This window comes from Monodon monoceros, unplaced genomic scaffold, assembly GCF_005190385.1.
Source record: "Monodon monoceros isolate NGI ecotype Baffin Bay Population unplaced genomic scaffold, NGI_Narwhal_1 Super_Scaffold_12, whole genome shotgun sequence".
Taxonomy (NCBI): domain Eukaryota; kingdom Metazoa; phylum Chordata; class Mammalia; order Artiodactyla; family Monodontidae; genus Monodon; species Monodon monoceros.
The window spans coordinates 70,686,563-70,714,415 of record NW_021703768.1 but is presented as its reverse complement, the minus strand read 5'-3'; the positions used below and the strand labels follow the sequence as shown (position 1 = coordinate 70,714,415).

At 34.8% G+C, this 27,853-nt stretch overlaps 1 protein-coding gene across 6 annotated transcripts in view; it reads left to right on the top strand.

Annotated features, from left to right (window-relative positions):
• TMEM161B (transmembrane protein 161B) overlaps nt 1-27,853 on the top strand; it is a 69,417-nt gene that overhangs the window by 10,368 nt on the left and 31,196 nt on the right. The window contains exons 2-5 of one of the 6 annotated variants that reach the window (XM_029218364.1): nt 10,359-10,462; nt 19,381-19,446; nt 22,137-22,220; nt 24,339-24,436. Coding sequence is in view for 2 of the 6 variants with exons in the window: in XM_029218362.1 (XP_029074195.1) it covers nt 10,359-10,462; nt 22,137-22,220; nt 24,339-24,436 (286 nt within the window). In the remaining 4 variants the exon portion in view is untranslated. Of the gene's footprint in view, nt 1-10,358; nt 10,463-19,380; nt 19,447-22,136; nt 22,221-24,338; nt 24,437-27,853 lie in introns of those variants that run through there. The other 5 variants (XM_029218362.1, XM_029218366.1, XM_029218365.1 and 2 more) reach the window with 5 other exon arrangements.

The following is a 27,853-nucleotide window of genomic DNA, read 5'->3' as shown; positions in this document are numbered from 1 at the left end:
TTATATTTAATTAGAGTGTCCCGTATTCTTGGGAAAAAGCATCTTGATCCTTGCACTCTATTTCTTCCCCCCCACCCCCCTGGTACGCGGGCCTCTCACTGTTGTGGCCTCTCCTGTTGCGGAGCACAGGCTCCGGCCGCGCAGGCTCAGCGGCCATGGCTCACGGGCCTAGCCCCTCCGCGGCATGTGGGATCTTCCCGGACAGGGGCACGAACCCGTGTGCCCTGCATCGGCAGGCGGACTCTCAACCACTGTGCCACCAGGGAAGCCCCTTTGCACTCTATTTCTTGTTGGTCTCCCACTTTGCCTTATCAATTTATATCATAAGAAAAATATCTAAAGTTTTTTTCAGAGGTTAATCAAATTCTGAAAAACGGCTTTCTATCATCATCTTCAGCAGAAAATGTGGAGCTGCTATTACTGAATATAGTTATGTCAAATTCATGCATTCTACTAAGTTGTAGGTCTAATTAAGAGATTTAGGGGGAACCAAGGCATTTTATTGAAGGTTTGTGGTTTTGGACCTTAGTTTTAAAGTACGTTAAATTTCTTATTCTGAATTCGGAAACAATAAAAATTTCTGCTTGTACTTTTTACTCTAAAGAAATTAAATTTTGTGGTGCAAAACATCGATGTTGGCAAACCAGACTAATTCTGTAAACATTTAAATTTGAAAACCCATGTCGTTTGAGTTCAAATCATAGTTGTTGGTAATTGTGTTTTCCAATTCCCTTTCTGTCAATTTACCTTCTATATATTATGTGTATATAATTCTATTTGTAGTAACAGTTTGAACCATATGAAATTGCTGTTTTGTAGGTCAAAACAAATATCTGATTTCATATGGTTCAATCAATATGTCTGTTAAATATCAATAGACTTTATTCATATTCTTTAACTGCTTTCCTACCAAAACCTTTTATTTTCATTTCATTTGTTTAGCAAAGGCCTCCTTATTTTCAGGTCTGTTTACTGTGTCTGTAAGGGCTGGAGCTATGATATAAAACCAGATAAAGGCCATTGATAGCCTGTATAATGAACCGTGGGATTCTAGGGATGGTCTGTGGGGAGGAATTCTCCCTGCCTATTCATGATTGTTGTATGCTTTTATCTGCTTTGGCATTATGTGGAAGAATTTCTCTTCTGGGTGAAATTTAGATAGCCCTCAATTCTATTAAAGAACTTACTGGAAGTAATTGTTTTTAAAAATGCAGCTTGGGTTTGTCAGTCATCTACATGTATAAGTTCATCAGACCTTTCTTAAGTTTCTGGACATCCTCTCAGTCATATTGCCAAGATCTTGACCTGGATGTGGTTATTTTTCAAGATCTCTCAAACTTTGTCCACTTTGGTCATTTCTTTGGCTCTCTTGACCAGCTACTTAATTATCCTGCAGATTTAACCTGTAACTCCACATCTTTCATTTCTCTGATGTTGTACCTGAGCTACTGAGTCATGCAGACTTGTAGTTGCTTGGCAATTATTCATTCAATTCTTCCGTTAACTTTTATGTCAAAATTCTCACGACTTGCTGCCCCTACCCTCTTTTGGTTTACAGATCAACTCTCCACCCCATCATGGTTTTTAGGGAATGATCTGAGGACTTTGAAATGATATGTAATGAGTTTTCCAAAATGACTATATCCAGTGGAAAGCAGGGCATCAAAAGTCTTGACCTAGTTTTTCCTTATCCCACCCCAGCCAAGTTATGTAACCTTTGAAGACCTCAGTTTTTCAATTTAATACGTCTCTATACCTTTTGTGCTTCTGTTCAGTAGAACAAGGTCTCATAAAGTTTTACTTTCAACTTAGGCCTTCAGTCTCCTCTATTTCTGATTCATAAGCAATACCCACAGTTAACTCCTTTTTAGAATATTTAGCAGCCCCCTTATATTGGTTCCTTCCCTTTTGCCTTAAATATGTATATTTTCCCCCTTACAAATGTATATTTTTATATGTGAACCTTTCTAGTAACTGTCATATTTTCCTCTTAGTGCTTAATTTTTCCAAGGAATAATTATGGCCATTATTCTCATTTTATCTTTACATAATCACTTAAGTTTAATCTTTACCTATTGATACTTTTCTTGCAGAGATAATTATTAACCTCATGCCTAATTCCTTTTTTTTCCTCTAAAAAAATGTTCTTAATTTTGCTCTTGTTTTTGAAGCTGTTTTAGTTTAGGCTTTTATGGTGTTGGTTGGACTCTTTCAGCAGATATCTAATCTAGCTCTTTGCTTCCAATTACTTTTACCCTCCCTCCACTTGATTTTTCCACTGTAGTGGCAGAGTTATCCTTCCGAAATATATTTGGTTTAGTTACTTCCAGGCTTAGGATCCTTGACTTATTTCTGAGTACCTGCAGAAGAGTCCATTTTGGGCAACCCATACCAAAATCTAGCTGTGTGGAACTGCTCATTATTTCAGCTCATGCCATTTACATTCTTGGTACAAATAGGTGTACCTGTCTAAACTTGTATTCTTTTCCTGTCTGACATTGGGATACTACTTTAACCTTGTGACATTGGTTTAGATGTCACCTCTGTGAACAAGTCTTTCCCAGTTCTCTAATGTAGATTTAATCACTCCCTTTCTTGGAATGCTCCCATGACACTGGGCACTGACCTCTACCATACCACTTATCACATGTTATTTGTAGGTGGCATGAGGGGTGGTTAACATTTTAAGAGTTTGATAAAATCAACACATGATGGAAGAAATAAGTTGTCCTCTCACCTTGATCTTAGATGTGGATTGTTTGCAAGACCTAAGGTAGACTAGATTGTAGCCAAATCAATGGTATTTGCATGTCAAAAGATAGAGAAAATTTTAGATAGGTTTTCGCCTAAAGAAATAGGATTGGAAAGTAGTTTTGTCGTTTGAAAGTCTAGAAAAGCAGTTTGAATAGCCAGAATTGGACATACTTATCCAGAACTATTTAGTGTTGGAGTATTTTATACTCTAGAGGGCTGTTTTGTGTATTTCTTCAGACTTCATTGCTACGTGAATGAAATATCCCTCAATGATGCCTTTTGCTCTGAATCACTACGTACCAAGCAGCCTGTTTATAATTTGACTTCCAGTGTATCATTAAGACAGTAATGGAGTGGAGCACTTAGTGAACTTGAGCATCTGATTCACTTGATAGCTTATGTTTCACTGTATATTAGTTGTTAGAACTCTTACAAATCTGATTATTGCCAGTCTGTCTGATGTAGAATTGGTTGTACCAGAGAAACATGTTCTGTGTGTGTTCTGAATGGCTGAGGATACAGCCAAGGTGGGAGGCCTGTGGTAGGGTTGTTAGTCCACTTCCTTGAGTTCCCTTCAGCCTACAACTTTTCTGTCAGTGGCTTTAGGATTCTGCCAGTCACTGAAACTAAAACATCCTGAAATAACCTTTGAGACATTCCTGTTTTATTCTATAGTTGTTTTCCTTCGTGGTCAGTCGCACTCAAAAGTCTGATTGGTTTTCTACTGACCAAGTTTTAGTTTTGTTCTTTCCTTCCTAGTTTCAACTGTTTCTACCTTAGTCTTAGGTTTTCTCTTTAATTGCTCAATATATTGCTGTGTCTAATTTTCATTATATGTTACTTGCATTATTTTATTCTCCTACCCCTGACTGTTTAAAAAGCCTTCCAAGGTGATCTTTATAGACGCCTCAGCTCGATGCCTCCTCTTGGTTTTAAAGACTCTTAACAATCTGAAATTCTGTCTTCATCTGATTTCTCACGATTCTTTGTCATATATTAAAGCCTGCTTTGGTTGAGTTAAGCTTTTTGCTGTCCCATGGTTACTCTGTTCACATTTGTCATTTAGCCTGGAAGTCCCTTCCTTGATTTCAGTTTACTCATCCACTCTATGAAACTTTTGTATTGAATTTTTTGAATTTTTGTAACTGTTGTTCATAGTACTATGCAGTTTTGTGCTCCAACATTGTCTTAATAATATTTGTTGTTACCTAATATGATAATCTTGGATTTTAATTTCTGTTAAGACAGATTGTTTTGTAGTAGTGTCATTCATTCTTTCAACCCTACTATGTACGTTGAATTATTCTAAATGTCATTGCTCTGAGTATTTGGGTTATAATAGTCAGTGAAACACAGAAGTCCTTTGCCAAGTTTCTAATAATAGCCAGTAAGATATTGGATGTATGTTAGGCAGACAGCCTATATTTGTTAATTAAATTTTTGTTTGCTTTTCTCATTTATAGATATAAATAAATAATTTCTGTAGTGACATAGTTTGAATTTATAGATTTTTAACATTGTTTGGCCAAGACCCTAACTCATTTGTCACTATAATATATAGTGATTCTATATAGTTCTTATCACCAACGTAAGAGAGGCTGCATCTCTCCTTCCTGCAGTACTGCTGCTACCTTTAGTGCAGTTCCTCCTTTCATACCTGGGCAGTTGTCTTAGTGCTGCTGGGTTATCCCTCATCCAGTCTTTACATGGTATCCAGAGCAACTTTTCTTAAATACTGATCTGGTCATATTACTTTTCATGGGTTTCCTTATTGTTTCCAGGCTAAATTCTAAACCTGTAAGTTTTGTGCTTTAGTATCTGGTTTTGGACTACTGTCATCCTATGGGAAGCAGATATCACTGATAGTTCATCAAGCTGATTCCACCGAGTCTTGACTCATGCTTTACTTTCCACAATCCCCTTTCACAGCTTTTTGCCCTCAGTACTCTCTCTCTCTCTTCTCTCTTGCTGTGTTCTCATAGAATCTTCTGCCTGTTGTCTCATAACTTTGTATTGTAAGGGTCCATTTACTCTGTTAGTGGACTGGTTGCTCATTGATGTCAGGGACTGTGCTGTTTCTCCCTATTGTGTGCAGGTGGTTCAGTGCCTGAAGTGTGTTACTTGATAAATGTTCATTGAATGCACTGAAATAACTTAGTGCATTCGGTTGGAAATTAGGGGTCTGGGTTCTGGATAAGTCTGTGACTGAGTAGTTCTGTGGTCTTCGCTGTTTGGACCCTGACTTCTTCATTTGTAAATTGTACAGAGGTGGTTTGCTTAACTGCTCAGTGTGTGAATTCTAGGTTTTATGTGAATCTAGATTGAAATAACAAAGTTCGCCCCTTCTTTATAGTATAAATCATTTGAGCATCTCTAAGAAGTCTGTTTCAACATGTCTAGCTATCACTAAAATATGTAAAAAGTTAAGAAACTGAAAATAGCAACGTCATTGGGTAACAGCCTCTTTCTTTTTTTTCCCTTCTTACTTATTCAAGGGGGGTGATAATTAAAACCCTTTGGGTGGTGTGAGTCCCAAGTATGTATGCTGATTTGCCTTCTGATGCTAAACAATGTATACTTTGTTTCAGTCTGTTGTCAGCAGCAGAGCTAGTTTAATGAAACAAAATAAAATGTCAACTCCGCTGAGGTTGACATAATATTGTTCCAAGTTTGAATTTTAAAATTGCTGGGACTTCTGTGTTTGATCCCTGGTCGGGGAGCTAAGATCCCACATGTCTTGCGGCCAAAAAACCAAAACATAAAACAGAAGCAATATTGTAACAAATTCAATAAAGACTTTAAAAATGGTCCACATCAAAAAAAAATCTTAAAAAAAAATTGCAAGATGTTTGTTTTTAGGTTTGGGGAGTTTTATTGTCAAGCAAGGTAAAATACTGCTGTTTGATATATTTTATTTCTTGGAGAATTGTTTAATTTTCCTTGGTAAGAATTTTTTTAACCTACCCAGAAACGATTACTAACAAAAATTGAAATCATTCTTCTGTAGACTAAAGGCAAATAACTTTTTCTTGCTCTTCATGGCCTCAGGTTAATAGATGTGGAAAGGTTGAAACCTAAGTTGCCCCAGTGTTTCGCCCTTCTTGGGTGCTTATGAGCTATTTCATAATTGACTTTCCCCAGTTCCAGTTATCAAGAGAATTGGGGCCTAGGGGCAATGAATCCAGACAGAAACCATCTCTTTGGTCAAGTTATTGTTTTGAGGCCCTAATAAAACCATTAAGGCCACTTGGGTCAATGACCCATATGGTTGTGTGTTTGAGAGTTCAGCCATGATGGACTTTATCGTTTCAGCGCATATCTACCCAGTTTAATAGTTTTTTGTTATGAAATTTATGTTTGTTTATGCTTAAATTTACTTAAGCATTATCTTTTTTGTTGTTGTTGTTGTTGTTGCCGTACGCGGGCCTCTCACTGTTGTGGCCTCTCCCGTTGCGGAGCACAGGCTCCGGACGCAGGCTCAGCAGCCATGGCTCACGGGCCCAGCCGCTCCGCGGCATGTGGGATCTTCCTGGACCGGGGCACGAACCTGTGTTCCCTGCATCGGCAGGCGGACACTCAACCACTGCGCCACCAGGGAAGCCCCTAAGCATTATCTTTTAATTAAAAATAATGAAAAATATTCAGGAAATTTGGTTTTTAAACATTTCAAAAATTCTGTTTTGTATAAACTTAGACATACATAGACATTTAAATTGGTCAGTGAGGGCAGGTTATTTAAATGCCTTGTTTTTAAATTTCAAATGATTGTGTCTCTTAGTTAATGAATTGAGTTTTTAATATGTTAATCCCTGGCATGAACACTGTAATTGTCAATTGTATAGTAATGTCTCAAAAGTTGATCTAAGTTTAGTATTAATAATATATTAAATTGATAACATATAATTCTATAAAATGGTTGCGATTTTGAAAATATATTCCAAGGACTCTTTTCTAAATATGTATGAAAAGGAATAACTTTGGGGACATATATTCCATATAATTTAAAAATTACTTCTCCAAAAAATTAGGTAGATTCTTGTATTGGGAAAAAAGCAACATATTTTCTTTCAGTACCACATATATGGTCACCTAACAGCTGATTCATTCTCAGAAAGATTTATTGACTTCTATTAGAAAGTTGGAAGAAAACTTCTATTATACAATATATTTAACCCAGTATATAGATGAGGTTTTGAGAAAGTATTTTCATTTAAAAAGATGGAAATGGCATAGTAAGGTAAATGAATGGAGTGAAGTTACACTTTTCCATTGAATGTTTTTTAGTCAAACATTAACTACAACATTGAGAATGAGTTTGCCTTTCTTGGGGTTGATCTCTTTAGTTCCTCCTTTGCCTCAATATACCATCAGTCTCTGAATTCTTCAACAATATCCTTAGAATGCATTTTTCTTCTGAGTACCAGAGATAACCACAGTAATTTAAAGCGTCATCATTTCTGGTCTGGATCATTGCAGAAGCCTAGTTGCTATTCTTAATTCTAGTCAGTCCAATTTGCTGATTTTTGTTTGTTTTTGCCTTCCCATGGTTTACATTCTTCAGTAGTGGGTTTATCAGCAGTTTATGCTTAGTGATTTGGAGTAAGAGGAGAGAGTTTGGCAAGATGCCTCTTTTTCCCAGTTCATCACAGTCCATCATATATATATATCTTCCAGATCAGTCTTTCTGAAATGCCATTTAATACCTGTAACATTTATTAGGTGTGACTAAGATATGATTTCTGCTATTAAGGAGTTTACACTTTAATAAATTGTTATATATGTTTATGAGAGATTGTACTAGATGACCTTGAAGATACTGTGATACTATCACATTTCTTTCAAGGCTAGATTGAGGTTCACTTTGTCCACAAAACTTTCCCTGGCTAAAAAATTATCTTTTGCTTTTAAGTCTATTATCTCAAATAGACTAACCTTCTGACCTACTTGCTAATGTATTTCTTGGCCTTGTTCTGCCTGAAAGAGTTCTTTGTAGCGGCATTCATTGTATGGAGATTGCAGAACTTCTATCACAATCTACATAGAAAATAGGATAGTAAATTCAAGTGATAGGAAATGTGAAAGAAAAAAGGTAAAAATGTAACCTTTGATGTTAGGTGAATGTAAAAGTGGCCTGAATCTTAACCCAATTGATAGAATTTAAGGCATTAAAATATCCACAGTGAAACCAGAGTTGAGGCAGGTTTCAAAGGCATTTTAAAAACAGTCCTGTTTAAGAGCCATTTTACTTTTTTAAAGAACAGTAAGTACATTTTTGTTCTCTTTTTAAATTAGGCATTTGTTCTTTTACTAATTGATTTATAAGAACTCTATATAATATCTAACAAGTGGATTATCCCTTTGTGATATGATTTACATAGCTTTTCCCAGTTAGTCTTTTGACATTATTTATATTGTTTCTCTGTGAATAAATTTGATTTGATTTTTCTTAAAATCTCATATTGTTGGAGCAGTTTTAGGTTTGTAGCAGAACTGATCAGAAGGTATAGAGGGTTCCGTGTCCCCTGTCCTGGCATGTGCGCAACCTCCCCCACTATCAACATCCCACATCATGATAGTGCATTTGTTACAGTGGTGTACAACCTATTGAACAGTTGATGAAACCTGATGTTTGCAAAATTTTTTTGTGTTCTTTTATCACTTAGGAGACATGTCATTTTTTATGGTATGATTCCATTTATTTTGTTTTTTAAATTTATTTTTTATAGAAGTAACATTGGTTATTTTTTGCAAAGTCTCTTGTATTTTTGAAATTAAAAAAAATTATCCCATAATAGTAGTGGTAATAATGACAATAGTACTAATTCATATTGACTGCTTACTCTGTAACAGGCACAATTACTAACCACAGCTTGATTAGTAGGTAGGTTGAATTATTAGCTTCATTTTATAGAAGAGGAAATAGAGGTACAGAATGTTTGAATAACCTGTCCAGAAGGCATGCAGCCAGTAGATGGCAGATTCTGTCCCAGGCAGTTTGGGTCCAGAGTCCATGCTCTTAAACCAGATAAACTATACTACTTTTTAAAAAACATTTTAACATTTTTTAAAATGCACTTGTTTGGCATTGAGGAAGGAATTCAACTTTATTTTTGGACTGCTTAGATAGAGGAAGAGCCAACAAAGAGGAGTATAAAGAAATGGTCATCTAGGTGGGAGTAAAGCAAGGGATTTGGTAGACCTTGTTGGGATTATGCTGAGATTTAAGATAAGGAAGGATAATTTGGCAAGGTGAAGTGATTGTGATTGTAGGTGTTTTAATGGAATGGGCCGAAGCAGAAGTCAGATGGGAACTGTGTGGGTATATGAGAACATAGAAACAGTGAAAACAAGTCTTTTGCAAAGTGGCTACGTATTTGAAGAAGGGGAGGGCTGTAGAATAAGAGAAAATTATTGGTATTTTTTAGAAAGGTGAAAGGTGTTAAAAGCTGATAGGAAGGATTTAAATAGAGAAGAGATTAAGGAAGATACAGGAGGGAAGCTATTCATTGATTAAGTTTCCTGAAAATCAATGAGAGGATTTGCTCTGAAGCATAGATAGAGGGATTTGCTTTATACTGAAGATGCTCTGTTATGTCTAGAGGGTGTGGAAGAAGGGTGCAGATGCAAGTGATTGTGAGCTTGTCCATGGCAAGTGAGAGTTCTCATTTGATGCTGTTGTTTTTCTCTCTGTGAACTGGAAGATGTTCTCTACTGAGTAGAGAGTTAGAAGTTTGGTGGGGGGGGATAAATTAGGAGTTAGGGATTAGCAGATACAAGTTACTATATATAAAATAGGTAAATAACAAGGTCCTATTGTATAGCACAGGGAACTATATTCAATATCTTGAAATAACCTATAATGGAAAAGAATATGAAAAAGAATATATGTGTGTGTATATATGTATGTATGTATAACTAAATCACTTTGCTGTGATTGTAAATCAACTATACTTCAATAAAAAGAATTTTTAAAAAAAGTTTGAGGGAAGTTGGAGGTGTGAGGAGATGGGAGAAGGTTTGAATTAGGTATTACGGAGAACAAGAGAGGGATTGATGAGAGCAAACTATGGGCGTTTTTGGACCTTGTTGAAGGCCCACCCACTGGAAGTTGGTGATGACAGTATTAATTAAAATTTTTTTTCTAGTGACTTTCAGGCCAGTTCTTCCATCACACTTACTATAGTTAATGCTCTTTAGTCATTCACTACCACCCTAGAATTTTAAAAAATGCATACTGCTTTTAGACCTAGCCAAGGTAGTGCTTTAAGTGTGTTGAATAGAGTAACTTTGGAGAAGGATGAAAAAAACAAAATCACCATTTTTCACTTCATTTTGGTACACTTTAGTAATGGAGAACGTTTCTTGGGAATAGATTTTGAATGTGTATGCTACTTTAACTTGTAGAGGATTATGAGAGGGGATCATGTATTTTAAATTTAAACATATGTGGTCTTGAATACCTAAATGGCAGAATAATATGTATTTTGGTAGTAAATCCATCTTTCTTAAAGTATAATTTTCAAAATGTATAGAAAGCTTTTCAGCAATGTCCTCAAATCTAAATTCGTTCATTGTTAAACTTGTTTGTTTGTTTCTTTACACAGGGTGTGATAGGTATACAGCTGGTTGTTACCATGGTGATGGCCAGTGTCATGCAGAAGATTATACCTCACTATTCTCTTGCTCGATGGCTACTCTGTAATGGCAGGTAAGGCAAGGATAGGCTGATTCTGACTGGCATTTTCAAATCTTTGTTTAGTTTACCAGGCTGATTAACTTCCTAGAAGTTAAGTGCTAATTCCAGTTTTCTAAAAACATGAAAAAAGAAAATAATGAGGAAAATCTAGCTTCCTTATTTCTCTTACTTGAGATATTAGTAGTTTATCTGTTTAGTACAAAGGTAATTGGGTCATGGTCAAGAATTTAGTCCCTTCCTTCTCTATCCCTTTCTGTCCATGGCCACTGGAACTATCACATGACTTTTCTAGTTACCTTTAATAAAAGTTGGTCAACAAGAGGAAGAGACTATAAATCGAAGTGCTTAAATATTTTTACCATTGTTGAAAAAAGTGATTCAAAGCACATATCCTATTATTGGTGACTTACTTGAGAGTTTATTATGAGAATTAGGGGCCCTTTTTTTACTGAAAATAATTTTAAACTTTAATTTAGTAAGGAGGCGATGAAGTTGTTTTGTAGGATTTTAATTTTGTTTACTGCACTTTAAGCTTACTACTGTCCCCTCCTTCTGCAGAGGAGGTAAGTTACCTTGCTGAAATTTGTACAATAAAAGAATAAAATCAAAAGTAAAGAAGTTAAATATAGGAGGTGTAGTGAGGCAAAAGCAGTAAAACTCTGCATACAGAAATACATGCCACAATCTTGTATAATTATGAAAGGTAAATTATAGATTTGGTACCATGACTATAGTTTTACTCCAATTATTTGTCTCTAATAAATAACCAAATTCTATTATTGATTTGTATATCAGTTTTCTTTTGTTTATTAGACCGTTTGAAGTTAGAAAGCAATGGATAGCTATAATCCTCGTAATGATTTCATATATTGCAAGACCAATAATAAGCAATTCTATCCATAAAGCTTAAATTTGTTTTCTAGTTTCAAGTATATTCTTCTTCTCTAATGCTTTATACTTTTTCCATATCAGTGTTTAAATAGGAAAATATTATTTAGACTGCTTAAAAAGTTTTTTTGAATACTGATAGGCACACACGTGTGTGGAATGTGTGAGAGAACAGCAGTTTAAAAATGTGTATTTTATTAGCAAAGTAAATAATGACTAAAGTTTTAGTAAAGTTAAATAAAAGCTTCATCAAAGCTATTTATAAGTGAAAAAAGTAAATCATCTGTGACTAGTTTTTAACTATGTGCGTTTATGCCCTGTGCAATCTTGCTTCCTTTTTTTTGCTTAGCAAAAACCCTTTTTCGGGGCTTCCCTGGTGGCGCAGTGGTTGAGAGTCCACCTGCCGATGCAGGGGACACGGGTTCGTGCCCCCGTCCGGGAGGATCCCACATGCCGTGGAGCGGCTGGACCCGTGAGCCATGGCCGCTGAGCCTGCACGTTCGGAGCCTGTGCTCCGCAGCGGGAGAGGCCACAACAGTGAGAGGCCCGCGTACCGCAAAAAAAAAAAACAAAAAAAAAACACCTTTTTCGTAGATCATGAAAGGGTGAACATCTGCTGGGCAAATACCATTAATTCTAAATAAAAGGAATCTGAATTAATAAACTAAGTAAAATACATATTAAGGTAGCTTGTTTTCTACTAAGAATTGCACATTTCTAGATTTTGTTTATGATGAGTCTCCAGGGAGACTTCCAGGTCTCTTTCGGCTTTAAAGATAGTCTATAGGCAACTTCTACTTTTTCACATAATCTGCATCGCATTTGTTTCTATAAAACTAAAACTTCAGAGCTTGAAAACTGATTCTCTTTGTTAATATTGGAACAATATATTTAAAATCTTTACTCATTTGACAAGTATGTGTCATAAGTATATATATTGCTAATTTGAAGAGGCGCTCAACCTTCAAAAATAAACGTGAAGTTGATGTTTTTCGTGATCTTGATTTGCTTTTATAAATAGATTAACCTTAGTGGTAATTAATGCTGTCTGTAATTCCAAATGCGGTTCCAAGGATACCAGTCAGGATTTTCTAGTAATAGTTACTCTTCTGCTGTAGTTAGTTTCATTTCCTTTCTGTTTTTGTTTGTTTTGCTCTGTGTTCTTAAGATCATCTATTTTTCTTTAATATTAATTCTGAAATTTTTAGGTCATGAAGCTATATTGCTCAATGTTGTTGCCTAACTCTGTTGAATAACAATATTGATTTTATCATTTTGGGATAATTATTGTTTTGCCAACCTTTTGTGATGAAATGATACTGTTTTAATACTAAGAAAATCTAAAATCTCTGCTAAATTGCTTATGTAAAAATATTATTGATCAGAAACGACAGTTTGCATTTTAAACCATATGATGTGGCTGAGTTGAAGGAGAAAGAACTGAGGGCCTTCTGAGATTATCGGCTCTAAAATACTTGAAGAAATTTAAAGGGAGAGGCTTATGAGGACTTTTAAAATTATGAATAGTGTAGGATGGTTTGGGAGTGACTATATTGAATAGCTATTTAATAGAACTATTCAAGTGAATAGATGTGTAGATACCATGATAGGTTAATCATGGGTATGACAGAAGAAACTTCTTTTTAGTTTCGGTATCTGTCGACTTAATATTTATTCCACCAGTATATCTTCAAATTGTAAGTATTCATATTTTCCTTAAAAGTTATGGCTTCCCTTTTTATCATGTAAATTAGTTTCTGTCCATATCTCTCATCAACCTCTGTCTCTTTTAGAATGGAAGGTGTGAAGTGGCACCTGTTTGACTTATGTTGACTTAATGAGTAAGCCTGCCAATTTCCTGAAGAAGTCAGTACCTTGAAGGAATTAGCAGTTTTTGCTTATAAATTAACCTGCTGATTTTTCATGTTAAAAATTGACTAGTTTTCTAGCTCTTGTTAAATAACATTTATATATTGTAATTAGTATTGTAGATATCTAGTTTTCAAAAAAATAATGCATAGTCTTTAGCCTGGTTTAATTCCATTAATATTACCTTTACAGTGTTATAGAACTTTGTACTGATAAAATTTTTATTTCTGTTATCTCATTTGGATCTCTACACTCTGAACTTGGAAGAAGGAGGTGTATTGGGATATGTTATGACCTCAGAAATCTTGGTGTCTGAACTTAATAATAGTTTCTCACTCAGTTCCTCAGACAGGAATCAGGGTCAAATGGGGGTACCTGAGAGGGGTCAGTCAGGCAGCTCTCTGTGTAGATCCTTCACAAAATGATGATTCAAGGATTCAGCTATCCTTCAGGTGGTTACTTCGGGATTCTAGGCTTCTTCTGTCTTGTGGCTCCTCTGTTCCTTCTGCTGCTTGGAGTCCTTCTGTTAGATGCTATGCTGGTTGGCAAGTAGAGAGAGAGTGGGCTATGGATTTTTCAGGAGATTCTAGGGGCCAAGCTTAGAAGTAGATATATCATTTTTGCCCACATTACATAGTCTGGAGCCCTATGACTGGTTCAGGCCAAAGTGCACAACAGGTTGGGAAATACACTTTTCATTGTACCTAGGAAGTAAAAGCAGGATTGGTAAGTGCCTAGTCCTTCTTTGCTGTAGGTGATATTGTCTCCACTTTTTTTTTTTTTTTTTTTTTTGCGGTACGCGGGCCTCTCACTGTTGTGGCCTCTCCTGTTGCAGAGCACAGGCTCCAGACGCGCAGGCTCAGCGGCCATGGCTCACGGGCCCAGCCGCTCCACGGCATGTGGGATCTTCCTGGACCGGGAAACAAACCCGTGTCCCCTGCATCGGCAGGCGGACTCTCAACCACTGTGCCACCAGGGAAGCCCATGTCTCCATTTTTACAGATGAGAAAATTTTAGCTTTACTCCTGTTTACGTACTGAAAAATGAAACAGATCCAGGCCTTTTACCCTGGAAGTCTGATTCATAGTCTAGTAATTATTTGATTTATGGCTGCTTATCAAATTCCAGACCCTTGTCCTGGAACAGACATACTTGAACCAAGGTTTGAATTTGGTGGAGTTGAACTTTTCTACAACCACTGTGACTTCTGCTGGCAGTTTATAGAGTAATTTATTGAAGGTTTTCTTTTTTCTACCTTTTTTCCCTAGCTGTGCTTAGCCTTCTAGAAGATATCCTCAGGTTATAAGGAGTATATGGTTTCTCTTTACTTACTTACTCTTTACTTATTCTTCTGGCTTCTCTAGGATTACAGTCACCATTTATTCTAAGTTAAAAGGCACATCAGCATTTTTCTGATTACCAAAATCATGCTAAGTGTGAAGAAGAGTTTAAGAAATATCATCTTTTAAAATTATACCTCTCCTCACCATTTGAGATTAAATTTATTCCACATTACTAAATTATAATTATTTTGTATTGCATTCTTCCAGTTTTTTAATAGACAAATGTTTTTCTTCTAGAAAATGTTATTAGTTCTCCTTGTTTTACATGCCTTTTTATATAACTATCAGACTGTTGAGGCATTCCTGCTTTAACGAGAATTTAAGTAGCAAAATTTTTCTTGCCATAACCTGTGAGCAAGTATTACTGACCTTGAAAAACTCAGGTGCGAAGAGTCTAGTGCCCTTAGGTTGCTCTACTCCCTCCTTCCTCCCCAAAGGAAAGAAAAATTGTGGAAAGTTGGTTTCTCTTTACCTTTACTGTGAATTGCTTTCCCTAACGCAAGGAACATTCGTTCTAACCATTGCTCAGATTGCCTAAAGACGTTAGTTCTTTATCATGTCCAGCATACCACTGATTTGTAGCCAAATTATTCTCTACTTTCTAATGTAATTAAAGTTCGTTTTTGTTTTGAAGTTTGCTTGGCCCCTCTTTTCATGGAGAGGTAAGTGATAGGTTACATTCTTTGTACATTTGAATAGTGGGTTTTGCATGAGGAGTAGGATTTTGCTTTTTCTCCCTTATAGCTTCCTTGCTGAACCTGCTTTCCATTTTCCTGATTGTTCAGCTCAAACCTTATGCATTTTTCTCTACCCCTTTATTCCCCTAGGCTCTCATGTTGGTCAGCTACTTCCCTTCATATGTCCCTGACTCAAAATATATTACGGTTGGATTTATTCTGATTTTGTCTCATCCTATATTGGGTAAAGAAGGTGTGAAAACACCCTATTCAATTGCTCTTAACTCTTTTTGCCTGTTGCCTGATCCAAGAATTTGCAAATTCCCTTTGGTGAGAGAAACCTACTATTCAAATGCACAGTAGGTGGGACCTATGACCTAAGGGAAAGGTTTAAACCTTAAGCTACTGCCCTTAAGGAATGCCTGAGTCCTTGCTTTCCTCCCTTAGCTGTCTTAACTTCCAGTTCCAGAATGTCATGATATTCTAGTAAAGTTTCCAATAAATAACAAGAGAATGTATATGTATAATAAATGATATTTTAGTTACTTGTACTGAAAGGTTTTCTAGGTTTTAGGTGGTGTTTGTTTTCCCTTAGTTTTTTTTTTTCTCACTTCTAAATTATTATTTAGAGATTTAGAATGGAGACTAAAACTATGTTGTGGCCTATGTTGTGAAAGAGTTTTGTATGATTATTTATGTGTTAACTTTTTTTTAGCTTTCTCTCAATACTAAGCTTTTCCATATTTGTTCATGTTCAGATTTTCATTTTAAATTTCTGAAATTTTTACTTCTGAAAAATTTTTAAGTAGTTTGCTTGAAATGACATCGCTGCTTAAATTTTTTTTAAAGAATCTAGGTCAGTACATTCTGTATTTTCTGGTATATGTTTTTTCAGTGCTCTTGAACTGCCTTAGTAAGAAAGGTTGTAGCCTGATATTACTTTATGTAAGAGGTTTATGCAAGAAAATTATTGAAAAATTATTTCAGTGATTTAGTGGAGTATAACACCAAGTTGGCTTTGTTATCTGAGACACTGCTGACAGTCTGAATATAAGTGAAAATAGCCAAAGCAAATGTCATAAAACACAATTTAACTTAAATGTAAGAGGTTCAGTTTTGTAGTGAGATTCTATTAATACTTACTGTTTTTAAATTTTTTTCTATTACTAACACAATACATGCCTATGATGTAGAAAAAGATGGTAAATTGATAAAAAGGAAAAATAAGAGGTAGCAAACTATATTCCTCTCAGCTAAAGACAATCTCTGTGTAAATTTTGTTGTATTTCCGTCTAATTTTTTCTATTCATATTTTCCCCTCATGGATGTGATTATTTCATGTGTAATTTTACATCATGCTTCTTTTGCTTAACATAAAGCATTTTTCTCTAATTGTGGTTTTGTAACCGTTATTTAATATCGAATCTAAGGCTGATAAACTTTTATATCTGTCTTCTAAGCCCATATTTGAAAGGCCTAGTGCATCAGGGGCAAGCAGATTGCAAGTCATTTTGCAAAGGAAAAGACCAAAAATTGAGACCAGAACTTAAAGTATAGTAGATGGGAATCATATGATATGAAATCAAACTGTGTATGAAGCATTGACTGTTGAAAAAAATTGTGCAACTGTACCTTTAGGTTTTACTTTGAATCCATGTCCTTAGATGGCTACTACATGCTACCTGGCAGTCTTTGTGTGTTCCACTTCTCAGACAGCTTTTTCAACCCAAATCCTCTCTTCATTTATACATGCCTGCCTCAGCCTCACTCTAAGCTCTTGAAACTGGAGCCTGTCGCTCTCATCTTCATGCCATCACACCCACAACCCTAGTTACACGTGCAGCCTCTCTTTGTTTTTTTTTTAATGTTTATATATTTTAATTTTGGCCTATGGAGGAGGTATCCTGCTATCAAGACCTAACTCCAGCATTTGTGATCTATATCCCATTCCCTCTAACCTTCACCCTGACTTTTTTTCTTTGGCCCTTTCCTCTCTTCTTTGCCATTAATTGCTTCCTTTCCGTTGGATTATTCCTGTTAGCACACTTTTTTTTTTTTTTAAGGTCTCCCATTAAAAATAATAGCAACAACAAATAAGAGTCACAACCCTGCCTCCCTTCCTTCTTAAAAAACAAAGCCCCTCCCATATCTATTCCTTAGTTTTGGGCCTATTTCCCTGTTTTCCATCGACGCTGAATTTGTTACATACTTGTCATGAACTCGATTTTCCCACTTCCTTATTAACTATTTAGCCTTCTACCATGTTTTATTTTCCCCTTAGGTGACCTTATTCATGCCTGTGGATTTAAATACCACAATTATGTAATAGCCCCAGGTTATCTGTGAGCTCTTGATTCTAATATACAGTAGCCCTCTTGATATTTTCACTTCATGTCTCATAGGTACTTAAAAACTCAGCATGTTTAAATTCTTGATTTCTTCCTGCTCTACTCCATGTCAGAAAATGTGCCACCATCTTCCTCAAATCAGAAGTGTAAATATTATCCTTCATTCCATGCTTTCTTTCCATTCCTTACCTTACAAGCACTGTTGATTCTGAAATATATTTCCGTGCTATTCTTGCCTTGTTCTAATTCACAGAGCAGTAAAAGAAATCTTAAAATGTAAATCAAGTTATTTCTCTTGCTTTGAAACCATTATTTTAGCATAAAATCTACACTCCGTATGGACCCAAGAGGCTTTGCATGACCTGTTCCCTGTTATATCTCTTCAGCCTCCCTCATGTGTTTCTCCTTGTACATGGTGCTACTGCCTCCTTTCCCTTTTGGTTACTGCATTGTTCTGAGTTGTTTCATGCTTTTGTACTTTTGGACATACTCTTCTCTGCCTGGAATGCTCTCGCACTCCATTCTTATTCTTTAGTTTGCTGGGCAAATGTCATCTCAGAGAGGTTTTGTAACCTAATACCTTAAGGCTCGTCTCTCATTCTCACTAAGTATTTGATTCTTTTGTGTAGTATCCAGTATATGATGTTTGTCTTTTTAAACATTGGTTAAATTCTGCCCCAACTGAAATATAAACATCAAGAAATCAGGGACTTTGGCTTTGTTATGGCTGATTATATCTCCGTTGCCTGGCAGAGTACTTGCCTGGCAGAGTACTTGACCGTAGTGGGCTCCATAAATGTCTGATAGATCAATGGGTGGATGGATGAATGGGTAGATAGATAGATAGATGAGTAACAGACTGGAAGTGTCCCTGAGATCACTCAGTACTTTTAGATTCTAGCTTTGAACAGTAATTGTTACTAATGAAGATGACCTGAACATAATAAATGCAGTTCATTTTAGAAAAATGGATTCACAAAATAAGATTAAACAAGTTTGAGAATATTTTAAAAGAAAGTGGGTCCTAGAAAATGTAAGGGTCTTATAATATTTTATTATTACAGGACTCTAAATGTAACTTAAGTTTTCCTATAGTACTAAGAGTCTTTCACTGATAATTATTTCTCAAAGAAATAAACAACTAATTTTAGTCTTTATAAATGAGTTATTGCTTATGTGTTCTCCTAAATGTTATACAGTCAATCCTCATTATTTGTAGATTCTCTACTTGTGATTTGCCTACTTGCTAAAATTTATTTGTAACCCCAAAACCCATACTTGTGGTGCTTTCAAGGTCATTTATAGACATATACAGAGTGGTAAAAAATTTGAGTGGCCTGTTCCCAGCTGAGGCCCAGGTTCCTAGCTGAGGCCTTCTTGTTGTACCTCTCATATTGTAAACACGTATCCTTTTTGTGGTCTATTTAGTGCCATGTTTTTCATCATTTTGCTTTTTGTTGGTGACTTCGCTGTTTAAAATGGCCCCCACATGTAGTGCTGAAGTGCTTGATATCTAGTGTTCCTAAGCACAAGAAGGCTGTGATGTGCCTTATAGAGAGAATTCACTAGAAATATTCACAGAAATCAGGAAAATACTATACTTATGATTACAGTTATTAGAAAAGCTTTGCTCATGCATGAGTTTTATTACTGTTGGCCATGAATTTAATACTAGTGAATCAACAGTATATATTAAATAAGGTACTTTAAACAGAAACACACATAAAACAAGGGTGTGTATTGATTGATTGATGAAGATGTTGTGACCAGAGGCTCGTGGGAACCTAACCCTGTATTTCCCCTAGGAACAATGGTTCAGTGTTCGCGGCGACTTTATAGAACATAACTACCGCGAATAACAAGAATCGACTGTAAGTTAAAATTCTGGACTTCAATCGAAATTTCAGGAAGTGCCTCCTTACCCGTGTTAAGTATAGTTTAGGGAATTTTGGGTTGGGATATATATTTTTTATTTTAAAACCCTTAAACTAAGAGGAAAACTGAATTCATTCATTGATCCTTTTTGAGCACTTACTATATGCCAGTCACTGTACTAGTTTTGAAGTATACAAAAACAAGTAAGTCATAAAATCTTCACTCCAAGAATCTGTCAGCTAGGGGAATATTCCATTTTAACCTAACCGGTCTGATACCAATTGCAAATCAATTTTGACACTAACTACCTGGAGTTAGCACAGATCCCACAGGTTAAAGGCAAAGTCCTCCATAAGAATGCCCAGGCTTCAGATGCCAGCTGCAAGTTCTTTGGATCCCTGGGCCATACTCTGACAACCAGCTACTGGCTACCAATTAGGGTGTTCCCATGACCCCCTCAGGTTCAATAATTCTGTATAACAACTAGAACTCAGGAAAGTGCAGTGATTACAGTTTTATTATAAAGATTACACATCGGATGGCATTTAGGAAGGAGTAGTTTTCATGTCCTGTCCCTGTGGAATCAGGGCATGTCACCCTTCAGGCACTTTAGTGTGTTTAACAGCTAGGAAGCTCCTCTGAGCTTCGGTGTCCAGAGATTTTATGGAGTTTCATTACATAGGCATGATTTTTAATCAATGGCCATGTGATTGAACTTAATCTTCAACCCCCTTCCTCTTCTTGGAGGTCAGCTGGATGAGAGTTCCAACTCTAATCATGTGGTTGGTATTTCTGGTGACCTGCCTCCCTTCCAGAAGCTATCTAGAGGTCCCCCCTGAGTCCCCACATTAGCATAACAAAGACTCCTTTATCACTCAGAAAATTTCAAGGGCTTTTTAAACTGTGCCAAGAAATGGGGACAATGACCAGGTATATTCTTTATTATACCACAGAGAGACTGCCTTATAAACCATCAAAGGTAAATTAGGAGTTTGCCAGTAGTAGCATAGGTGTTCACAAGCAGAGAGAAGAATATATGCAGAAATGCCAAGGGATGAAAGAATTTGTGGAATAAAGGTCATTTAGTCTAGGTAGAATGTCATGTACAAAAGGAGAATTCTTGAAGGTGAGTCTGGTGAAGCAGACAGTAGTCAGATTGTAAAAGGCTGTGAAAATAGGAGGTCACAAACTCTATATTTGGCCTTGTAATGTGTGTTTTAGCTTTAATGCAAACATTTAAACGTATACAACGAATATAGACAGAATAATATCATGAATATATAACAAATATAATAAGCTCCTGTGTATTCATCACAATAGCTGGTAGCCAGTTTGTTTCATCTATGCTCCCCTTCATCTCTGCTTCCCCCCAACATTATTTTGTAGCAAATATTATTATTATTTCATTTGTAGATATTTCAGTGTATATCTCTAAAATATATGAGCTTTTTAAAAATTACTATAATCCCATTATTACAACAAAAAATTTTTAACAATAATTTCTTTACATCATTAAATATCCAGTTATTACTCAAATTGCCAGTTCAGCAGTATTTTTAAAGCAGCAAATCAGCGGTAGCACTTTTTAAAAATTGGGGTATTTCACTTTAAAAATCTAGATTTTTGTGGTTGAAAACTTGAAAGATCTATCAATACTAGGTGTCTTGTTTCTTTTTAATAACAGCAGGACCTTGGTCAGAGTCCTTGCCTAACTGCCTTACTCACTGCTTTACTCTGTGAGGAGTCTTGGAAAGGATTTACGCAGGCATATATACCTTGATAGGATTTGCATTACGAAAAAATAAATAAAGGTGGGATCAGAATGCCTTTAGTCCAGGGGAAAGGAAGGGGAGGTTTGCCATAGTCAGAGCTAGAGAGGAAGATGCGCTGAACTAAGGTCCTTTCAGGGAAGTAGGCAAGTTTAGAATTTTAAGAGTTAAAGAACCAAATTAATGAATATGTGGAAAGAGCATATTGAAGGTAAAACCCAAATATCAAATTTAGGTGGCCGGCAGAAAGTTCACGTGAGACAGGAAATTGAGAATGACCAGGTGGGGGCTTGGGAAGGAATAACAATGACTTGTTTGGCTGTTTTGACTGGCTGGTGGGGGTAATAAATACAGTCAGTTGTTTTTGGAGCCCTAACTGAAGAGGATTAGCTATAGCCAAGAGTAAAGGGTTTTGTAAATACAGCAATTCACTTGAATCCTTATACACATAAAGTTCGCGAATTCTCCAACTAAATTAAAGGGAGGAAAGAAAGAAAAGGAAAGCAAAGACTACTTTGTAGTTTTGAGGGCATTCAAAGGACTCTCTTTTTAAGACGAGTAACAATTCCTTCTGTGTAATGGGTGGAGAATTCTAATGTGCTTCTGTCAGCTTGCCTGCAGGGTTTGTTAAAGTAAGCCAATTTGATCTTAATATATGTTAATACACTGTCAGTTGTAAGAAAAATACCTACAAACAACATTGCAGGGTCTGGCATCTAGTAAGTGCTGGTAAGTGGTTGCTGGATTTGAATCTAAACCTTTTAAGACTTAAGCAGTAGTATCTGTTTCAGATTAGAGTTTTTCACCTGATATTTCCCTGCAGTGTCTTCACAATTAGGAAACTCAAATATTTGTAGAATAAGTGAATAATTCTGGTGATCTTAATTCTTTATTTAAAAGAATTACTTTTTTCTTAGTTTGCGATGGTATCAACATCCTACAGAAGAAGAATTAAGAATTCTTGCAGGAAAGCAGCAAAAAGGGAAAAGCAGAAAAGATAGGTAAGTTATACTGTCAAGCTTGTAAGGTGTCAAATATTTAATAGAATTTATGTAAATATATTTTGATACTTTGGTTAAAGGAACATTTACAGATTATGCTATAAACAGTTGGTAAATCTGAGATCAAAATCCATGATCTAAAATAATATTGAATCACCCTTTAAGAGCACCCAATGTGTATTAATCTAATATATAAGCACAAAAGTGACTATTTTACTTAAGAATTGTTAGTGGGGGATTGAATAGGGGAGATCTGTAACCCATGTCTTTACAACTCATTTAAAGATACCAGTTGGTCTGGGTTCTTTTCCAGATTTTGCTACCACTCAGATACTGGGCAAATTCATTTGCTTTTTACCTCTGTTTTCTCATTTTTTAAATAAAAGGGGTGGACAGTATTAACTTCTTAGGTCCCATTAGGCTCTTGAATATTATACTTAAAGTTTCTGAAGAAAACTGCCTGCTAATAAACCTCACTGAATAGACCACAGCAGCCTAATCTGTGAAGTAGAAGGACCAAACATAGTAGCTGTGAAAGATTCTTCCAGCTTTAAAATTTTGTATCCCTATTTATATTGAATTTTCAAGGAAAGTGCATGTTAGTTAGCCTCTCTAAATGGGCCTTAGTTTCCTTAGCTGGGGAGGACTTCTTAGGCTCTGATTCTGTGATTATAATATATTATAAAATGTCAGTGACAACATATTGTCACCAAATTCCTCATGTATATCATAAAAATTCTATTAATGTGGGCTCATGGATTTATGGATGCTAAAAAAAATTCTTTGAAGATTAATGATTATTTGACATGAAATTGGAAGTTTGAAAAGACTGTCTTTTCTGATCTTGCTACCATTTTCTTTTTCACTTATCATTACAAATATACCGTGAAGCTCATTGGAATATTAAGTGCAAATCCTCCTTCTCTGTATTCCAGTGGTTATGTTTTTTAATAAAATATTTCTGCCTAATATTATAATTTTCAAAACACTTTTACACAGTCTTATTTAATCCACACAGTAACCCTAAATAGTCACTGTAATTTAATTTATGTTTTACTAATGAGGAAGCTGTTGATCAAAGAAGTTAAATGAGTTGTTCAAGTTCACTTAACTATTAGGAGTCAGGATTTTAATCCAGGTCAGTTTTTAGTTTCTGTGTTTCTTTTTAACTATTCCACATTTGCCTTTTCACAGCTACCATAGTCAACATTTGTAAAACTTAGTTATGTAGTACAGTATTTATTCTATAAACATTTAAATTCTTATTATATGCCTTGTCAATAATTTTGTTATTTTTACAATAATTTTTATATGTTGAAAATGCTTTACGTTTACAGAAAGATGCACTAACAACACTATTCTGTTTTAGTAGCAATAATTATTATTTGATTTATTGACGTGAATTAAAATTTTTACTGAGGTTTTCCCAGTTTATACTTAAACAAGAACAAATGCGAAATTGTTTCTTGTTATTATAATTATTGTTACTGAAAGTTTATTGCTTTTGATTTATGTTTGATTGTGTTTAAAAATTAAATTTGGAAATAATACACATGCACCTGAAGAATTCTGTTGTTTTCCTCCATCCATGATTCGTAGTAAAAGCAACTCTGAGCTAGCCTTTCACATTTCAGGATTTCTCATGCACATAAATCTTAATATATTTTTTCAGCTCTGACTTGTTTATACCTACAGGTCTGTTTATATGTATGTGTGTGTGTACGTGTATAATTTCAAAGTGAAATGCATTTTGTCTTCATTTCCTTTTACTCTTGTGCCTAAGGAAAGAGATGTTAAGGCTGTCTTTAAATCTACAGAAGAGAGAGCAGAAAAAATGGGGTGCAGTGCTAAGCTAGCAATCAAGGTTTTGCTTCTGTCACTAGTTTAGGTAACTCTTTCATTGGTAATCTGTATATTCTCATAATAATTTACATCCATATTTTGTAGTTCCCCTTTTAAAAACTACTTTTGAGTGCCTTACGTCCTTTTTGATGAAATATTAGAAGTTCTTCTTTTTCACTGTGAAATTTATAACCTCATTTGTAGTTAGTTTGATACAAACACTTGAATAACAGTGAGGGTAACTTGTTTTCTGTGTCACTTGTCTGATTTTTATAGGAAATATAATGGTCACATTGAAAGTAAGCCACTAACCATTCCAAAGGATATTGATCTCCATCTAGAAACAAAGTCAGTTACAGAAGTGGATACTTTAGGTAAGGGAAATCTGGGTAAAGTGTTCTGTAAATCTCAGTTTTATATTATGCTAGTGAAAGTACTTTATCTATTGTTGTTAGATTTTTTTGTTTGTTTTCCTAATCATTAAGTCCATTATATAGATTGAAATCTTTCTCAGAGCTTTAGAAGCTCAGAATGACTTCATCTGAATTGAATTTGTCTTTCTATCCACCTAACTTGTAGTAAGCCTTATTTTTCCCATTTTTTAGAAGAGGCTGTCTTACACAAGTTTGTTACACAGTTTTTGTTTATGTTGAGATTACAGTCAGTTTTCAGTATCTCAAATTCTATTCTAAATTGTCATCTATACCAGTTTACTTGTTTTATAGTGTTGCTTGCAGAAATGCATTTGTATGTTTGTATTAAACTACCTGTATTTACAACAGTTCAACTTTATGCTGCATTTAGTGGAAAGGAAAGTGGTTTTAGTATGATGAATTAGATTAGGAATTAGGAATAGAAAACTTTATTCAAGATTTATTTTTACCCATTGGATATCTCTGAATAAGTCATTCAATTTTTTCCCTGTATATCAGTGTTTATAATTGTATAATAACTATAATGACTTTAAATTTAAAATGAAATTTATATGAAATTATCCAGATCCTAGAAGAGAAAGGCATCTAAGGTGATATTGTTTAGAACACTAGTTTTCAAACCTGGCTGAATGTCAGAATCACCTAAGCAGTTCTTTAAAAATAAAGATAGCCCCATACCTACCCTTGGAGATTCAGTAAATCTAGACTGGCTTCTGGGAATTTGTATTTTTTAAAATGTTCCACGTGGTTCTGATTTTTTTTGACCAGGTTTGAGAACTAATGGTTTACATGATAAGTGAGGAATTAAAATAACACATTTAAAAAAGTAATTTTGGTAATGTTGTGTAATGTATCATTATGTAATTTGGTCCTTCTTGGGTTAAATGATACCACCTCAGAAAAACCTTAATAGATTCATTTAAGCAACTCATAAAGAATTATTTTGTGATACAAGGTGGCTTCAATACATTTGAAAATCGATTCTACATTTACAAAGATTGTATGTATATATATGGAAAGGGTGTCCTAGAAAATGTCAGTGAGGAACAATATAAATCAGTTGTCTGGTGTCATTCAGACTGTTGAGACTGGTTATGTCATCCTCTTTTTTCTTTTTAAATATTTTTCATGCAAAATTTAAAACATGTAAAACACTTGAACTTTCTGATTAGTTGTCCCATTTGTTTTATTAATCCTATATGTGTGCTTACTTGTACAAGAATACTTATACACGTTTCCTGATTTCTAAGACAATTTTTTGTTATTTTTACTAATTAATGTTTATTGAATAGTTATCAGCTAATTAACCTTAATAATAGTTTAAATTGAGTACTTATCAGACATTGTTATAAGTACTTTATTTGTATAAACTTGCCCTCACAGTTCTATGAGGTATGTAACTGTTATTGACTTTTTTTTTAGCTCATTAGATAGAGGAGTTAAATAACTTGACCAGGGTTACACACTGAATGTGGTAGAGCCATTTAGTGAGAATTAGGCTATTTAAATAAACTTAAAAAATTGAAGTTAGGGGTAATGTGGTTTCAGCTTATTCAGTATTTTGTTTTACTTTTACAATTTTGAGAACTAACTGCAAATGGTACTAGTTAAACAACTGGTCACATAACATTAAGATCATTGTAGTTAATCAGAATAACAGAGAGATTTTTATTTATATTTATGTAATCATCCATGATTGCATGCTCTGTGTCTGTGTTTAGGTAAAAGTAGAAGGTTTTCTGCCTGAACTTTAGGGACTCTCAGAAGGTTAGTGCAAACCACTGGGATTGATGAACTCTCAGTTTTTTTTGTATTCCAATATTCTATGAGAAGCATGTATATAATTACATTATTGAATACAGAAAGAAGAATATAATACTTGAGTTAAATGTATAGCCAAGAATATATAATTTGTTCTTTTGTTGAATGTATATATTATTGATATCCCAATAACTATCTTATAGTCTCTCAATTTGTATTAGCTCTCTATTACAAGAACCTCTTAAAGAATGTAAGAACATTTGAATGTCACTTGGCTGTTTGCTGTGAATGAGTTCCCTGAGGGAAGCCTGTGTGAGTGCGGGCAGGCATGGAGAATTAGAACATTTACTTTAACTTTTGTTAATAAAAACTGAAAACTTTTAGTTAAACAGATATTTGTCTGTCTGTTCCATCCATTTCTCTGCTATCCTTCCAGAAAGTTATTTAAAAAGCTCCACTGAGTGACTTTAGAGGGGAGGAGGGAGGTCTACAGAGTAGGAATTTGCAACCACTGTAGGGTATATCTTTCAGAGTGATGTTCAGAAGCTATTAGGTGTAATACAGCAAAAAAGCTAAAGCAGTTAAAATAACTTGAAGGCAAATTAAGTGTTGTTAAATTAAGTTGAAGCAAACAAATAATTTACCCAATTATAAAAGGATTTGGAATTTTTGCTGTCCTCATAGAAATGTAAGTTTGGTTAGTTTGTTCTGATATTTTAAATAAGTCTTATTTTGAGTGGTATTTTATTTTTAAAACATTTTTTCTGTAAATTCTGATTTCAGAATATCCTCAGGTGTTACATTTTACAACTAAAATTTTTCCAAAGCAATGTAGATCATTTTATTATGTGCCAGTGAGAATGTAGGAAATGCTATTTTAGTATGTGATATATTTCCACGTTTTTAGGAGGCCTTCTACAAAATGATGTTGATATTTTAGACTGCTCCCTGGCAGAAGTAAACCAGCATATTTGAGAAGAAAAGGGGATGGAATTATACTTACTTTCAGACAATGCTAATTTTAATGTCAGTGAATAGTTTGTTGAAGTAGTATGGCTATATGGAAAATTGACAGGCATTTCATCAGCTTTTCTTGTAGGAGTAGAAGAGAGAAGAAAAAGTACATTTATTTAATTTATTATTTTAATCTGCAGTAACTCACAAAATTACTAATCCTCCGTTAGTATGGTTAATAAATGTGACATAATGTTCAACTCTCTTGCTTCACAGAAATGAATATAAATAAACCTGTAGTATTCTACATCAAGTTGTATTCTAAAGCTAAAATATTATAGCTCAGATTCTTTTAAAAAAATCGTGATTTATAATTTCTGTAGAAGCTGAGTAGTTAAAAAATACCAACTCATTTTTCAATCATTTATTTTTAACAACAATTTAAATAATTTTTGGTAATCATTTCAGGTTTATTTTAATTATTTAATTTATGAGGTATTAAAATTTAGTTTTGGATGCCAACATTCTTGATCTATTTCCTGCATTTTTAGATTCTCGTATTTGCAAACCTTACATTGCAAATCATCAAACAGAATAAAATCTAACATGTTTGAAGTTAATTATAGATAAATCCTCCTAAGC